A 17,835-nucleotide genomic window follows, 5' to 3' on the forward strand; every position below is an offset into this window, starting at 1 on the left:
AGGCTCCAGGCTCTGAGCCATCAGCCCAGAGCCCGACGGGGGGCTCGAACTCACGGACCGCGAGATGGTGACCTGGCTGAAGTCGGACGCTTAACCGACTGCGCCACCCAGGCGCCCCCTTTATTTCATATTTAACAGAGGTCTCCCAAAGACATTTAGACGATTGTGTGCCACTGACCCTTAGAATCACAAAAGCATGGAAGCATTTCTTTCCTAAGGGTGTAGAATTGCTTCCCCTTTCAAGGCCCTCAAATGTCACAGAGGGCTCTAAGTCTAAATTGAAAATAGTTTCAAGTGACCTGACAATATTCTGGACAGGGCATACATTATATAGTAGGGCTATTAATCACCCGAGCTAGGCAAACTTCATTGAAAGCTAAAACGGTGAGCAGTAACACTTTACTTCCAAATGTACAAAAGCTCTTCCTTAAGAGCAATGACACATTTCCAAGGCAAAAAAAAAAAAAAAAATCGTACATTTTCAACAGGCAGGGTCAATTTGGTAAAGGATTCCTTGAATTAGTGAAATTTACTCAGAAATTTGCTCAGTAATAGTCTTTCACTTAAGGCTTCTTAATAAAATATTGACCTCCTCCTAAGAGTGGCTGCAGATTTCAGTTATGTCCTCTTCAGAGTTCCTCTCAGGACACATGACCATCTCTCCAAATGACAGCACAAAGCTCTGGCACAAAAGAACATTTAGCATGTGTTATACTTGTTGGAATGACAGATACAAGGAAAAAGCAAAGTGCAAGTATGATTTTAAAAGTTTTAAAAGCTTTATTTAAATATGCTTTATTTGAATGTACCACTTCCTTGGGCTTCAGGCCCTTCCCCACTACCTTTTCAATTCAACAACAAAGGCAATCAGTGATTTGCCTTTAATACTGACAGGAAACAAAAACCTCTTGAATACCCACCAGTTTGGTCCAGGTAAGCAAAACTAGCTCATAGTACTTTTCTCTGCAAATACCGAAAAGCCTTTTCCAATGACACTTCAGAGTTGTGCTGGAAAGACTAGCAATTGTAATGTGGTGTGTGGCCATTGCTGGAGGTATTTCCCAGACCACTGCTATGGTGTCTCACCCATGTGTTGTAAACCAGCATCTACAATTTATTTTACCATAAAAACTGAAAATTTACTTAATATTTTGAAATTCCATTTTATAAAAACTTCTCTCTTCCAAATTAAGTGTGAAGTACTACTCCTTTACATCTAATAACTTTATCCCTTTGAAATAATATGCATCAGCTCAAGAGTTTAACTGGTAAATATTCATATTTACACACAAATTGGTAACTCAGGATAATTTCCTCTTTACTTACATTACCATAATCAGAGTGTGGCAGATTTAATCTTTGTATATTTACAGGAAAACTCTAGAGCACATCTGGCAAATCTTTATGGTATAAAATGTAACTCCTCACACATGAGTTATAAGGGTTAATAAAAAGCCTATTTTCTCATTCAGGATTAGACATTACAGCCAAATTCCACTTAAAACTGAAAAACTTTTAAGAGCTAGAAGTATTCAAGACCTTAAAAATAATCTAATCCCCCCCTTCTACAGTTGAAGAAATTGAAGCCCATTGTGTTGAAATGATTTGTCCAAAATAAATTAAGCAGCAGAGTCAGAACAATTCAACGGATCTAATAATATTTCCATCAAACCATGATTAGTACATTTTAGAAACTTCAACAAATGAAAATAGACTTTAATGTATATAAGAAAAGAAAAATCTGTTAAAATGTAAACGTTTCCAAGACAATATTACAGGAACTTTGGACCTCATACAATTCCTTTTTAAAAATTCCCACATAAAAGAAGAAATCTCACCTACTGATTAATTATACTTCATTTGTTTCTTTGAAGAAACAATGACTTAGACACTAAACAAAAAAAAAAAAAAAAAAAAAGAGACTATGTTTGGGAAGTTCACCTATTGTGTATTATACCATTAGAAACAGATGCTAAAACAAGACATTTTACAATGGCAGAAAACATATACACTGTGATTCCACACCAGTCTTTATTTATATTTTGGGGCCTTCATGAAACAAATCTTGTAATTACCTCTTCCAAGTTACATTTTATTCACTTGATGGTGTGGTTTACCCCGTTCCACAAAAACAAGTATGATTAATACACTAGAAATACTTTAAGAGAACCTCAAGACAGTTTTATTAACCAATTCAGACCAATGATTGTCTCAAAAATTGAAACTGATTTTGTGGTGGTGTCATTTTAGATTTCATAACCAAATTATGTATCTAGTTAACTTATGTGTGTTAGCATTCATATCCCAAATCACGGAAGCCCTATTTTATAAAATCTTACCACTAAGGCAAACATACTTCATTATATGTCAGTGAAGTGATGAATTCCCTAAATTATCCATAAAAATCTGAAAAACCTAAGTATCTAATTATAACACTGATGTATCTACTAATAATCACATATATCATTAGTGTGTTTTAAAAAATATCTACAGATTTAAATAAGAAGCTTGCATATTATGGCAGAGTAATAAAACTGTCAAATACTATTTTTGGCTCTAATCATTTATCTTGCCCAAAAATGTGCATATCATAGCCAACAGAACTTTTCTGTAGAATTTTATTTTGAAAATATTATTTCACCTGAAGATTGATCTAAAAAACATTTTAAGATATGAAAATGTTATACAACTTATCTATTACAAATTAATCTGATAATTAATTCTGCAATTAGGTACACTGTGTTAGCTCACCTACATAAAAAATATTGCACATTTTCATTTTGTCTCCACATGTGACTGATGTCTAAACTATATAGAATTCCAAACTATTTAAAAGTTATTCTGTGAAATATCAACTTTATAAATATCAGAACTAAATGCACTGTAAAACAACCATTTTGGTAAACATGCATTTATTCACAGTTGATTTATTTCCTCTAGATAAATGCATAACTGCTCAAAATTATTTAAGAACCTATGTAGAGGTACAAGAGCACACTTACAAATCTATTTCTACCTTCATTTTGAAGAAACACTGATCATGGCAAAACTCTGGCTTATTTTAAAATGAACTATTGCTGGTAAGAAGGCATACTTTAAAACTTTCCTGTGACCTGCACCTGCTCTTTTCTTTTTAAATTAAAATTTAAAAGCATTTGTTTTCAGAGAAGTATCTGACTATTGTTGCAAAACTGAATAATCATGTAAAACAGACCCTGAAAGCAGTTGAGCATTTAAATGCCTGCAGAGCCTCATTTTACTTGTAAGTTATGACTGTCTTAAATAGCTAGACCACTCACTGATCATAATTGTTAAGAAATTGACAAAACCAGACCATTTTAATGTTATGAAATTGACACAAACCTGCATAATACAGCATTCCTCCACTGAGTTGAGGTCATATTTTAAAAATATAAATAAATATATTGGATTGTGAGTCTTATTTCTGTAGTAACCCAGTGTTTAAAATATGCTTCTAAAACAGAAGTGGATAACTGCAGAATAGAGTTCCAGACTTGACTATGAGGGTCAAACACAACTGTTTCTTATGTGCACTGGCTTGATTGATTCCAGCAATTTCACTGTACAGAAGTAAACCATACTTTATACACAGAGAATATATTACTCAAAAATCCTCAAAATAGGAAGAAAAGTTTAGAAACCTGTCAAATGTTTCCAAATGAAAAGTAAAGATCTATTTTTGGCCCTCTTCCACACCCTTAAAAGTTGGAATTTGACAAAAAAATCCATGGGTACAGTTTACAAACTTTGACAAACTATTAAGTTAAAACCATTTTCTTTGGGGGAGATGAGAGGAAGTACCTTTAAAACCTGTTATACAAAATTCCAGCTGCCTTTTTATAAAAGTACGTTCCTTAGATTAAAATCATAAAATTAAGGTGCAAGAGGTTAACAAAAATGAACTGAAGAGCTTTATTGACATCACAGTACATTCAAGAATAATTTTAAGAACATTACAGCTGAAAGAGAATGGCATGTTTATAGTCTTATTAAGCACTATTTTTTGAAAAAAATGTAATACAAAGAAATCCTATTAAGTAACTTGGAGCAGCATTTGGAAAAAGTACACCTATTTACAGATTTAAAAAAAAAAAAAAAAGATTCTGGTTTCACCTACACAGCCACAATGTGCCTCTATAATGAGACAAGCCCTTAAAACTCATGGAATTTTTTAAACATCATGGCATCCTTGCCACATCATTCCTCAGCGTTTACGACGGGGAGGGGTTGTTGATCTGGAAAAAAAAAAAGGGAAAAGACAAATTTAAAAATAAAAATGTATTTTAAACTAAAGAATCTGCAATTTTTAAATAAATATTATTATATAGGATTTCTAAAGTTACTTAAGACTATGATCATTTATCAAGTACCAAACTGAGTTTATTAAAGAGAGAGAGAGAAAGGACACTTTCAACTTTGAATAAATTCAGTCAAATTTTTTTAAAAATCAGACAAAATACTTTAAAAAGTATACTACCTTGATCGGGACTTAGACTTGTGTTTGCGGCTTGCCTTCTTACCAGACCTTTGAGATTTCTCCATGGATCGCGATCGACTATGTTTAGGCTTCTTAGCCTTCTTTTCTTTGCTACTTCCTGGAGATTCAGAACTGCTCCTTCCACTAGAATCAGAGCCTGAATGTTTTTTACTATCTTTGGTAGTACTTTTCTTACTATCCTGTCTAGAATCATGTCGGATGATTTTAACAGATATAGAACCACTCCTAGAGAATGTTCTTTCGCTTTCTCGTTTCCTTTTTAACCTATCATCCTGACTACTGAACTTAAAATCTTTTTCTTCCCTTTTTTGTTTCTCTTTTCTCTTATCCTGTTCACGTTCCCTTTCTTTGTCTTTCTTTTTCCTATCTTTATCTATACTTCGGCTCCTCTCCTTTTTTCTCTCCTGTTCTTTAGCCTCACCTTTATGCTTATGACTGCTCCCACTAAGATTTCCACGTTGATCGTCAATTTTACGCCTATCTCGACTCCTACTGCGACTGGACCGATTAGTTCGCCTATCCCTTGAGCGACTTCTACTTCTACGTCTCTCTCGAGAAGGACTCCGATTTCTTCGTCTTTCTCTCTCAATGCTATTTCTATTAGATCTTCTCCTATCTCTAATCTTGACTCTAGCCCTATTGCTCTCTATTTTAATTCTGCGAGAGTAACTTCTACTTCTACTCCGTCTAGCTTTAATTGTTGGAGATCTACTCCTGCTATGTCTCTTTTTCCTTTTAGGAGAAGAAGACCGAGAAGAAGTGCGACTACTACCTGAGCTAGAACTGTATGAAGAGCTAGAGACAGTACTACTAGTACTACTAGTTCTGCTATTGCTACTGGAACTACCACTACTAGAACTTCCTGATCTACTCCTTCCTTGTTTCTCTTTTTCTTTATGCTCTTTTTTTGGTTCTAAAACTGACGTAGTTTCATTTGGAGTTCTTTTCTTTTCATTAACCACATCACCGTCTGCTTCTCTTGCTTCTAGTAGTGATAAACTATTTTGCTCTTTATGGATAAATTCATTCATCTCTTTTGTAACCCTTTCTGTTTGTTGCTTTTCTTCTGAAAGAGAAAAAGAAAAAATACTATGAAAAGTCAAATGTATGACCAAAAAATCCCTAAACTATCAAATTTCAAACTATCAAATGGTAACAGTAGAGCAGCATTGTTTAACAGAAACAGAATACAAGCCACGTAAGTATTCAAACTTTTCTAGTGGCTACATTAAGAAAATAAAAACAGATGAACTTAATTTCAATAGTTTATTAACCCAAAATATTAAAAATATCATTTCAAATATATATACATACATATATATTATAAATATATGTATATAAAATCTTTCAAATCTAGTCTATTTTATACCTATAGCATAAACTTGGTATATTTCAAGTGTTCAATAGCCACCTATAGGGTTATCTATGCTACTGGACAATACAAGAAAAGAGTGTCAAAGTGGAAAGGTACATGTGAAGCAACTGGAAAAGATTTCCTTTTTGTCTCAAAAGGCAACTTAAAGGTTAATTTACAGGAAATTTTCGACTGCTAACTCTTAATAATTTCCTGGTCCAAGTATGATTTTTCCAAAAAATTCAGAACACTCTTTCAGTATTCCTAACCATTATGTACACTATAAAAAACTACAGTCATGGATAGTATTTTACATTTGAAAACTTCTATAAAGGGGCGCCTGGGTGGCTCAGTTGGTTGAGCTTCCATCTTTGGCTCAGGTCAGGATCTTGCAGCTCGTGGGTTCGAGCCCCACGTCAGGCTCTGTGCTGACAGCTCAGAGCCTGGAGCCTGTTTCATATTCTGTGTCTCCCTCTCTGTCTGCCCCTCCCGGGCTCACGCTCTGTCTTTCAAAAATAAATAAATGTTTAAAAAAAAACCTTTCTGTAGAAAGTCCTCTATTTCCTTAAATATGCTAGCTACGCATTAAATATTCTAACTACAAATTACTTTTCAATAGTTTTACAAATACATTTCCGCCATTTCAAAAGTCTTCTTTTTCATTTTGAAAACTTTAGAAAGAAAAAATACATTAAATGACAACTTATAGCTATTGAAATTAATGTCTTACAAAGCAAGACAAAGTTCACCTTTTCCATATTTTGAATACCACGATTAATTTTAAGTTTCATAAAAACTGCAAATAAGCCAAAAACCTTAGTTTTAGTCACATCACATGTTATCTATATTCTAACCTCAAGTCTACCCTCGATATTGTTAGGTTGGTTAAAAAATAAAAAGAAATACAAATAAAACTGGACAAAAATTAAGTGAGTCTAAAAGATATACCTTCCATCTGTTTATCATGTAACAGCTGCTGTTCTTTTTCTTTTCTCCAAAAAGCTTCCTGTTTTTGCCGGATTCGGTGCCGTAACTCCTCATCATCAGTGTCAGATGACTCAGAGCCTCTGTCACTCCTCTCATCTTCACTGTCTCCTGATCCATAACCACCCAGTCCACCTGTGTACATAAAGTTCAGTCTATCATATGGAAAAATTATTCTAGACACTAAAAAATTTTTAAGGTCTGAGAAGAAAGCTAATTTTTTTCATTGCCTTTTCTTGGAAGAATATGCTTATTCGGGGTGGGGAGGAGTATAATTCCAATTCGTAAGGGAGTTCGTAGAACCCTCATGAAAATTGACAGTATCTCATTCTTTCTGAAATATTTGTATTTCTCACCATAAAGGAACCATGATAACAGTTCTGTTTTACTGTCCATACTAACCAACAAAACCATTTAACAGGGCACTAATAGAGCCTCACTAAAACACAGTCAATTCAACTACCAATGATCCTGAAAATATTTCTAAAATTAATTCTTTCATTGTTCAAAGCTCAGAAATCCCAGGTAGTATGCAAAGTATTTTTTCCCTAAAGAAATTAGAATACTGTAATTCTCACTGGTACAGAAATGGTAATGTGCTAAAACTACTCCCCACCCTGAAGTGATCTAAAAAGTAATTAATCATTAACAAAAATCACATGGGCATTTGGCTCTACCCATTTCTGTTGATCCCCACAAAGATTAATTTGAAATGATGTGGAAAAGGCAAGTTCAAGCTTTTATATACTTGAGAATATATCATGCAAAGAGCAAATTACGAACACATCATTACTATTACACTATTATAAGATAAACTCTTCCCTCTATGTTAAAACTCAACTTGCTACAACACAATCTAAATGAAAGTCCCCTATTAACAGCATTAGTGGATAGGTTCTTCCCTAAGGCATGTATGCAATCATTTTGAAAGTGAGCTTAAATATAATCAGGGCTAAGTAATGAACTATTACAACTCGCCCCAATAAACTATGAATTAGTCACATTTATAATAATTCCTGTGAATGCTTTAGTCAAAAAAAAAAAAAAAAAAAAAAAAGGCAAACCTTTAGAGACCGAAATAACCCTAAAATCTAGGTTTATAAACTGAGTAGGAATAGTACAGTTTCAAAACAGAACATGTAGAGAGACATGGTAAGTGTGATTTTCCCTTTAAGGCCCTCTCACAAATAAGGAAAACACTTACCGAGTCCAGTGAGGGAAGCCAGTGCACTGGACTGTGCCAGCTGTTTTGCAGGAGCTTTGTATCACATCAACAACAGGAACAACATGTTAACACAAATAGCCACGATTTCATAGTCATGAGAGTCTATGGTATTGTTAAATCTACTACTATTGCTGCTTTTTGGGGAGAGAAGAAACATTAAAAACATAACATTCATTTTAAACCAGTAGCATGTCTGGCCTTGAAATTATAATGCTGAAGTGAGCTGAAATTGTTTTATAATGATGAAAAATACTGACCAGTACATCAGTATTTTTATTTTTGAGGTATGGTCCCTAATTTAAATTTTGCTTTCAGTATATTTTTTAAGTGTTACCAAGAATATGGGGGGTGGGGATGGGTGAATCTCTTGCTTCTGTAAGAATTTTAAGTGGTAAACTGTGAAAACTGAAGGGTCACAATTCAATTCATTAGTGAAACTAAACTACACTAAAAGTTATACACCAAATACTACGGTATCTATAAAAAAAATCAGGTGAAATAAATTGAACATCAAGAATTTTCCACTATACATTTCATCAAAAAATAGCATAATTGCTCATTTGTGCTCAAGCAAGTTGGATAAAAGAGAAATACTTCTACAGTTTTAATATGATGTCCTACAAATCTAACCTTTCCCAGAGAGTTAAAAACATGCAAGAAGAAAATATTTCAAATATCTGCTAGAATTCAGCAGGGACAACCAAAAAAAGTCCAAAATAGCCACCAAAACCAAAATATTCCCAGAAAAACAAAACCAAGAACACCCACAATATACCTTTCGTTGCCTTCCGGTGTGCATCTTTGGCTACGTAATAAATTTCTTCATCTGTGACATCCAGTAGAATTTCAGTCAGAAGCATTTTTGTCAGCAACATCTACAGAAGGATATTTTATATATTTATATATATTGTTCCTAATTTAATTTTTATAGTTACTAACGCTGTTTGATATTTTCAAAAACAATTAACAGGCAAAGCCATTTTATAAAACATTTTTAAACAAGAGATCATATCATTCCAAGGAACTGAATATCTTGAAAATTACTCTAAAATACAAAAACTTTGAAAATTTCAAAATCATGAAATAAAGTATGAATTTCCCTGTATAATAAAGAAATTGAATTCTAATTCTATACACAAAAAATTTTTTTTTTTAACGTTTTTATTTATTTTTGGGACAGAGAGAGACAGAGCATGAACGGGGGAGGGGCAGAGAGAGAGGGAGACACAGAATCGGAAACAGGCTCCAAGCCATCAGCCCAGAGCCTGATGCGGGGCTCGAACTCCCGGACCGCGAGATCATGACCTGGCTGAAGTCGGACGCTTAACCGACTGCGCCACCCAGGCGCCCCGACACAAAATATTTTTAAAAGGCCCCTATCAATAAAAATTTCCATAGATGCTTTAAGTTGAAAGGAGGATGCCTTCATTTAGTAACAGTATTAGTAAGCAGCACAACACTAGTTAAATTACCTAGGAACTTACGTTAACCCTCGGCTCAAGGTGAAATTTAAGGGGAAGGAAAAGATAGCTATTCCACTCTGTTAGATCAAGTCCTTTTTTCTTGACTACTGAAATATAGAGTACAAGTGACTTGAAATAAAAGCTGGATTCTAGCACTAGTTTGGCTACCAGCAAGTGTTTGAAATGTACACCGATTAGTTCTTTCAGCCTCTCAGGGCTCCAGATTACTCATCTGCTAACGAAAGTACACTATATCAGCATCTTCTACACACATTCCAAAGATCACTGGTCTTTAAATAGAAGAAATGCAACATATTATATTCCCAATCTCAGAAAATGACAGTACACATTATAGATATTTAAGGCTTTAAGTCTTTCAATGAAGAAATATGTTTAATTGTATTCAACTCAGTGCTTCCTAAACTTATTTTTCTATGAAGTCTTTTAATGTTTCTAAGTATTCAAAAGACATACCTTAGAAAATAATAAATCAATAAATGCTCTCTTGGGTCTCATATAGTAAAGCACTGTTTATTTACAACACCGGTATTAGGAAACATGCTTAAAAACTGCTGCATAAGCAGCGATTTCCTATTATAAATTGTAGACATTATTACCTAGCATCTCTATATATCAATATACATTTTGCAATTGTTTCATGAGTTCACAGTTTAAATGTTTAAAACAGTCAACTAATAGTTTAGAAATTCTAAACAAAACAAGTCCTGTAACAAAATGTTCTATGTCAATTATACTTCAGTAAAAAATATTTTTTTAATCCTGTACATGGTAAGAAATTTAACATTCTACCATTTGATACTCTTTCTCTTCTTCAGTCATCTCTGGTTCACTGTGCTCTTCCTGAGGAACTGGAGATGGACTTCTGGTGACTTTTCCACTACTTGCAGCCTCAACATTTTCAGTGTCTTCATCTTCCTCGTCACTATCCTAGAAGAAGTAATAGTATGGGTAGCCCAAATTCATGCTTATAATGTAAAATCATTATCTTACACATTCTATTTTAAAACCATAAAGTCTATGAAACAGGTATATAAAAATAAAATCTCTCTCTAAATTACATTACAAATTTGTACTATAGATTTCATTTAGTAGTATAAAGTGTCACCTGAAAGGAAATATAAGATTACAAGATAGCTTAGGAATATCAATTATTTTTCAAAATTTTTTAAAAGCTTATTTATTTATTTTTGAAAGCAAGAGGGAGCAAGAGAGAGAAGCACAGAGAGAGAGAGACAGGGAGGGAGGGATGGGGGAGGGAGAAGGAGGGGGCAGAGACAGCAAGAGAGCGACAGCAAGAGAGAGAGAGAGAGAGAGAGAGAGAGAGAGAGAGAGAGAATGAATCCCAAGCAGGCTCCACACCATTTGTGCAGAGCCCAACCCAGGGCTCAATCCCACAACCTGAGCCAAAATCAAGAATCGGATGCTTAACTGACTGAGCCACCCAGGCACCCCTCAATTTTTTTTGCCTTAGTCAATTTTGACTTATTTTATAAATAACCAAAATTAGTATCATACCAAGACTGACCCAATTAATATCCATTATCTATCATGGTCTTGAAATAAGTAGCTTGTAGAACTTTGGATAAATAAACCACATTTATATTATTCAATGTTACTTTTATACAGCTACAAATTTAAGCTTGTTTACCTAAAATCATGTCACTTAAAATTAAAGATCTGTGTCAGTTTCCAGATCTTAGCTGGCCTTGAAACTTAGCAAAATGTGTTTTGCTACAAAATGGACAGATAAGAAATGAGATGTAGGAAATGCATCATTTCCTACTTCAGATGTAGGAAATGCCAGAGCTCGTCTCTGCTTCTGGCTATAGGTTTTCGGTATCCAGATGGCACACCTTAAAAAGGGGCTTCTTCAGGCAAAGAAGTATCCTAGAGTTACCCTTAAAAATCCTACTAAGTAAAAGATAAGGTGATCATTGAAACACTACTATGGAAAGACTATCTGAACCAGGGGAAGAATACATGTAACACAAGCCCAAAAGCATTTGGGAGAAGAGGGAAGATAATCTCCAAATACTTTTTTTGACACCTAAACCTATCAAATCTGGAAATCCACTATTTCATGTTAAAAGTTAATAATTACATTAAAAAAAAAAGGCAAACTATTACGACAGTCTTTTGGTTCTTATCTTCATAATACCCACAACAAAAACACATCTTTGGCACGGTGCTTTTGTGAAACACTGAAAGTATTATAGCATTTATGAAATTTAAGCTAAACCAATGTCTACTTGACTCTAGTTACCCTGCTGTCCCCTTGTGATTTATTTCTGAAGCATAAAATGGCCTTGGGAGACAGACCAATTTCCAGAGTTGCATACCAGCCAGTACTATGGCTATCATGTCAGCTGAGAGCACATTACTGCTAAATTCAAAAATTCCTAAGCCACTCACACCATCTAACTGATGAAGGTTTAAAGATTTAACTTAATTACTTTCAGCGTGCATGTCAGAAACTATGAGTGTTACTCATCTTCTGGTATAAACATATACTTAAATATTCAAAAAAGGCAGATTTCCTTCTCCCTTGCCATTTTAACTTAGTTTCATTTTATAATCCACCACTAGGGAATCAGCTGCGCTGCAACAAGAGAATATGGATTTGTTTCTCAAGGTAAGACCTATCTAGCAGCCTAATGAGTAATTTCTCTCTGGAAAGAAATGTTTTATAAACCCACTGCCCCCTTTTTCTCCTTACTCTACCCTCAATAACAACATCTATAAAAACATAATCCTCAGGGCACCTGGGTGGCTCAGTTGGTTAAGCGTCCGACTTCGGCTCAGGTCATGATCTTGTGGTCTGTGAGTGTGAGCCCCGTGTCAGGCTCTGTGCTGACAGCTCAAAGCCTGGAGCCTGTTTCTGATTCTGTGTCTCCCTCTCTCTCTGCCCCTACCCCGCTCATGCTGTCTCTCTCTCTCTCTCTCTCTCAAAAATAAACATTAAAAAAAAATTAAAAAACAAAAACCATAATCCTCAAAATATTTACTGAAAGTAATCTCAAGAATATTATTCTAATACTTTTTTATAACTAAATTACTTGTTTATTTCAATAATTTTCACATTCAAATCACATGGGAGTTCCATGTCAAGTGACTCTAACACTTACAAATTTACTTCTCTGAGGTAAACGAGGGCCATCTCCTCCTTCAGCATCTTCTGTGGCCTTCTTTTCTTTTTTGGACAATTGTGAACGTTGTTGTTCCATTCTTTCTTTCTCCAACTTCTTCTGCTTTTCACGTTCCATTTTTTCAAGACCTTCTCGAATCCAAGCTGGAAGAGTCCTGCGTTTTACTGCATCTGTTTCACATGGAAAACAATATTTATGAGTTAGTTTAATAAAAATCATAAATGTATGAGTTCCTTATTCTTGAATTTCTACCAACTTTGTGGGTAAATGAAATAAAAGAATTCTGGTGCTATTTGAGTGCTTATAGCTATCATTCTTCAGTAAGACAGTGATAAGGCAACCCAGTAACCATTATGCTTCTCTTTTTTTTTTTTTAATTTTTTTTTTTTAACGTTTATTTATTTTTGAGACAGAGAGAGACAGAGCATGAACAGGGGAGGGTCAGAGAGAGGGAGACACAGAATCTGAAACAGGCTCCAGGCTCTGAGCTGTCAGCACGGAGCCCGACGCGGGGCTTGAACTCACGGACCATGAGATCATGACCTGAGCCGAAGTCCGACGCTTAACCGACCAAGCCACCCAGGCGCCCCATTATGCTTCTCTTTAAGATCATTTTTAACAGCAGCAGTGAATATGGTCTTTTTTGTTTTTTAAAGTAGGCTCCACGCCCCACGTGGGGCTTAAACTCACAACCGCGAGATCGAGAGTCACATAGTCTACCAACTGAGCCAGCCAGGCCCTTTGTGAACATTGTCTTAATGTTTATGACAAGCCAGGACACTACGAAAGCACATTAAACGATCATCTCACTTAATTCTAAAAAAAAAAAAAAAAAAAAAAAAAATCACTACTATTATTTAATCTCTTTTACAAATAAGAAACCTCAAGTTCAAAAAGCTTAATGATGTATTCAAAATTAAAAAGCCAGTAGTAGTGATGTGGGCTAATTCCAAGCCAAACTTTTATACTACACTGCTTCTTAAAATATAAAAACAGAACAGAGTCAAACAAAAGCACAAGTCTATTTTTCACAATGAGAATTCATGTAAAGAACTATGATTCCTCAAGTTAAAAAAGAAGTTAGAATCTTCCTATCATGTCTACTTTGTGATAAAAAGGAAAGACTTAAATGTTCTGGTATATTAAGTATTGGATTTGGATTTCTAGATACAAAGTTTAAGTTTACAACATGTCATTAGACATAAATTAGTTATACTATATTAAAAATTTAAATCTTCAAGGGCGCCTGGATGGCTCATTCGGTAAATGTACGACTCTTGATCTCGTGGTTGTGAGTTTAAGCCCCACGTTTAAGCACTAGGCGTCCAACTCCTGATTTTGGCTCAGATCACAATCTCATCTCATGGTTGTGGGATCAAGCCCCAAGTCAGGCTCCGTGCTGGGCATGGAGCCTGGTTAAGATTCTCTCCGTCTCTCCCTCTCCCAGGCTCACATTCTCTCTCTCATAAAAAGAAAAAAAAAAAGAAAAAGGAAAAAAATTATATCTTCTGCCAAAATATTTCTGGCAAGTGAAATAACCAAAGGAAAATTAATCTGGCAGCAGCATATCAGATTAACTGAGAGTGGAAAGAGACCAGAGACAGAAAACAATTAAGAGGTTTTAAAAGGGGGAACTGTTCATATACTGGCATAATGTACCAAATTGCCAACACTGAAGAAAATATCAAAATGCAACAGCTATGATAAATTTATTATTCATCACAAAATCTGTAGTTTCAGATAATGGTTTATTTTTAAAAAATTATTCAGAACTTTTCATATTTTAGACCATCAACTTTTTTGTAATGTTAAGGGTTATGACTATAAAATGATAGGATTTTAAACTATCAATTCCTAACATATCAGAAGTGTCAGAACAATTTAAGAAAACAAGATATCTTTTATACATGATCAAGAAATCATGCCAATTGTGGTCACTAAACTTAAATAGCTACCAATTTGTGGAGGCTCCTGCTTCACAGGAAGTGCAATAGGTGAACGCTGCCGATCCCTGAATGATGATGGCCTTTCTCTTCGATTCTGGGGAGGTGCTGGAGGTCCTGGAGGTCCTGGTTGCCAATAAGGAGGATGAAATCCACCTTGCGGTGGACCAAAAGCAGCCCCATGCTGAAAGAGTATTGCAGTTTATTTTTCTTCACATTAATACAATATACTCTCTGGGACACACGTGTGTTATGAACTGGGACAGTAGAAATCCATGTGTGCAGCAAATCCAAGAATTCCATGGTTCTAATATCCACCGATATTTCTGTAGCCCCAAGAACCTAGGCTTACTTTTCTTAAGAAAGATAAAGATGTTCTGCCTATGTAAATGCAAAGAGTCATCTAAAATTCAGCTAATACACTATTTTCAATAAATATAGAAAAAGATATATATATGACCTTTTATAAAATAATCCTTCTACTACCATGAACTCAAATGTCAGTTTTTGTATAACTAGAAAATACAGGATGTTTTTTTTAATCAATTCCAACTTATTTCTTATGAACTTTAGTTGTTTCTATAATCTTGCAAGAAATATTATCTATTTTAAACAAAATAAAAGTTATGGAATCATTAAATATTTTTTTGCAATTTTCCTATTTTCAGAGACTTTTCTAATAAGCCCATTGCCAACAGAACTCTGTCTTGTTAGCATGGGGGTTTATCAAGATAATGGGGTGTAAGTAGAAGCTCCCTGCCACTACATTTCTTCAAAACCAAAACCAAACAAACACTGTCATATCTGTATACCAAGTACGAGTATACACAATAAGTATCTGAATACATATGAATGAGGATTACTGTCTCAAGGTGCATACTGTTTACAATTTATGTCCATTATTAATACAAGTAGTGAAATAATGTCTGAGTTTTTTCAAAATTTTAAATCATGATAGCTCAGTTTATAAGGTAACAACTACAATCAGTTATTTCAAAATGATTATCTAGCACTATAATTTGAGGGTGGACCCTTGGCAGAGTGATTAGAGAAAATAAAGCCCCACATAACGATACTATTTCCCATAGAGTTCTATGTCCCTAGGAATGAATTAGATGCTACAAAGGAAATTATGTACAATTTCATTAACATGTCATGTCAGAATGGAAAAAAAATGACAACACTAGAAAAAGTCATAATTCTATATAGCAGAAGGAAAAAGTCATAATTCTATATAGCAGAAGGAACTGCATTTAGGAAGATCATCTATGTTCTTCATGTATTTTATTCATGTCTTATCCATGATCTATTATTGACAAATAATGTATTCAACTACTGTGCATTTTCTAAACTTTATTCAACATTTAAATATACCATTTTGAAATTATAAATTAGAAAACAAAACATCATATAGCTATTGCACTTACACATTTTTTTTATCCAAATTTTTCCCTAACGATCCTTTATATCATTCTCCTAAGCATATCAGACACCAGAAAAAAAAAAAATCTAATGATTTTAATACTCAAAAATTGAGAATTTTTCTGAGACATAATATGTGCTTATCTGTACAAGACTGAAAAGTGAAACACAGATCTTAGGTACTCTTGATGAGACACTTCCAAAGAATGGATTACGTGCACATCTACAATATTAAAGCAACAAAATATCTTTCACCTGATAGTCAAACTGGTTCACTGGCCCCACTGCAAAATTATCGGGTGGTCCACCAAAGTTGTGATTGTTCTGGTTAAATATATGCCTGTTGTCAGGGGCAAATTCCCCACTGTCCTGACTGTTGCTGTCTTCGGAAGGAGGAACAATGTCCATTGGGCCTGGTGTTGGTGGCATCCATGGCTGATCTGGAGGGGGGTGTGGGGGCTGCTGATGCATTCCCCATTCTATTTAGGATTTAGGCATAAAAACATTCAACAGGGGGTTATAACAACATCACAAATTTTTAAGATCTCAAGAAAGATTTTTCAGCAAAGAAACAGATTTAAAAATTTATGACTTCTTGGGTCAAATTCCTCTTGTATATCTTAAAAATAAGCAATTAATTAAACTAGTAAATAATTCAAATGAACTAACTCCACTCTAATTCATATCCTAAACATATAGAAATCAAATGCCCAAAATTATTTTTAATAATGTAACAAAATCCAAAGCATTTTTTTTGTTGACTTTTTCTATTTCTGTCCAGTAACAATACCATAAAAAATAACACCTTGAGATTTTATATATAATATCTTTCTTGCATGAACACATTTATCCTCACAACATCCCTGTGAGGTAGGGAGAAATCAGGTATTATCTTTGCCAATTTCAGGAGGGAAAACTGAGGCACACAGAGGTTAATCACCTGCCCAGGTCACAAAGAAAACCAGTAGAATAAAGTTGGGGAATGGGAATGCCAGGGTGAGTCATTTATGAACTAGAACTTGGGAACCAAAACATTTTCAAACTTGGGGAAATTTGGTGTAGCTTCAAGAAAACTAGAAATAAACTACCTCAGAGTATCAAAGATTAGAATATTCATTATTCTTTTAAAAGTGATGTTAGAGGATTACTTCCTGAGTTTTCCATTCTTACACTGAGAAACAATAATAAGTATTAATAGGGAAAGGGAGATTAAAACTTCACCATCAGCATACTCAAATGTAAGATTCCTCTATAAATATTTTCAAGTGACTATTCAAAATAATAACACAAGACATGGAAAACTGAATTAGCATCAAGAAATCTAAATCATACTGTGAAGTAAAAAAGCAAATGAACAAACAAAAAAATAAAACATATAAAAACTTATGGAAGATCTTCACTATCTGGAAAAAAAAAAAGGAAAGAAAAAGATGGGTGGATGGTAGGGGCAGAGTATATTTGACAGACTAATTTGTCACTTAGTGACACAATATTTCTTTAATTAGAGGCTAGACATGTTTTGCTCTGCCAGTGCTGCTTCTGAAAAGGCCAGAGGTTGCAACAGAGAGACATAGAATGCTCTCTTCCCTAGATGCCAAGTGAGGTTTCCAGTGTTCCCAGCCCCTGTCAGCCTAGGAATGAAGAACCAAGAAAAGAATCAAACTGAGTGCCACAATGCTAGCAGATTGAGTACAGAATAATTTTAACCACAAAATTTCAAGGTCAAATCTAAATGAAACTGCCTATTCTTTAAGGAGC

At 34.5% G+C, this 17,835-nt stretch overlaps 1 protein-coding gene across 11 annotated transcripts in view; it reads right to left on the reverse strand.

Annotated features, from left to right (window-relative positions):
* Window positions 1–365: 365 nt before the first annotated feature.
* Window positions 366–17,835, reverse strand: part of PNISR (PNN interacting serine and arginine rich protein) — a 28,641-nt gene continuing 11,171 nt past the window's right edge. For 4 of the 11 annotated variants that reach the window (XM_019831000.3, XM_006931901.5, XM_006931903.5 and 1 more), the window contains 9 exons: window positions 16,333–16,556; window positions 14,668–14,839; window positions 12,692–12,882; window positions 10,356–10,493; window positions 8,858–8,957; window positions 8,062–8,115; window positions 6,822–6,992; window positions 4,499–5,585; window positions 3,910–4,256 (listed from right to left, as the gene is read on the reverse strand). In XM_019831000.3, coding sequence (XP_019686559.1) covers window positions 4,226–4,256; window positions 4,499–5,585; window positions 6,822–6,992; window positions 8,062–8,115; window positions 8,858–8,957; window positions 10,356–10,493; window positions 12,692–12,882; window positions 14,668–14,839; window positions 16,333–16,556 — 2,168 coding nt within the window. In that variant the 3' untranslated portion in view covers window positions 3,910–4,225. Of the gene's footprint in view, window positions 683–757; window positions 1,892–3,909; window positions 4,257–4,494; window positions 5,609–6,821; window positions 6,993–8,061; window positions 8,116–8,857; window positions 8,958–10,355; window positions 10,494–12,691; window positions 12,883–14,667; window positions 14,840–16,332; window positions 16,557–16,779; window positions 17,709–17,835 lie in introns of those variants that run through there. The other 7 variants (XR_006598099.1, XR_002157303.3, XR_006598098.1 and 4 more) reach the window with 7 other exon arrangements.

Source organism: Felis catus, chromosome B2 (assembly GCF_018350175.1).
Source record: "Felis catus isolate Fca126 chromosome B2, F.catus_Fca126_mat1.0, whole genome shotgun sequence".
Lineage (NCBI taxonomy): Eukaryota > Metazoa > Chordata > Mammalia > Carnivora > Felidae > Felis > Felis catus.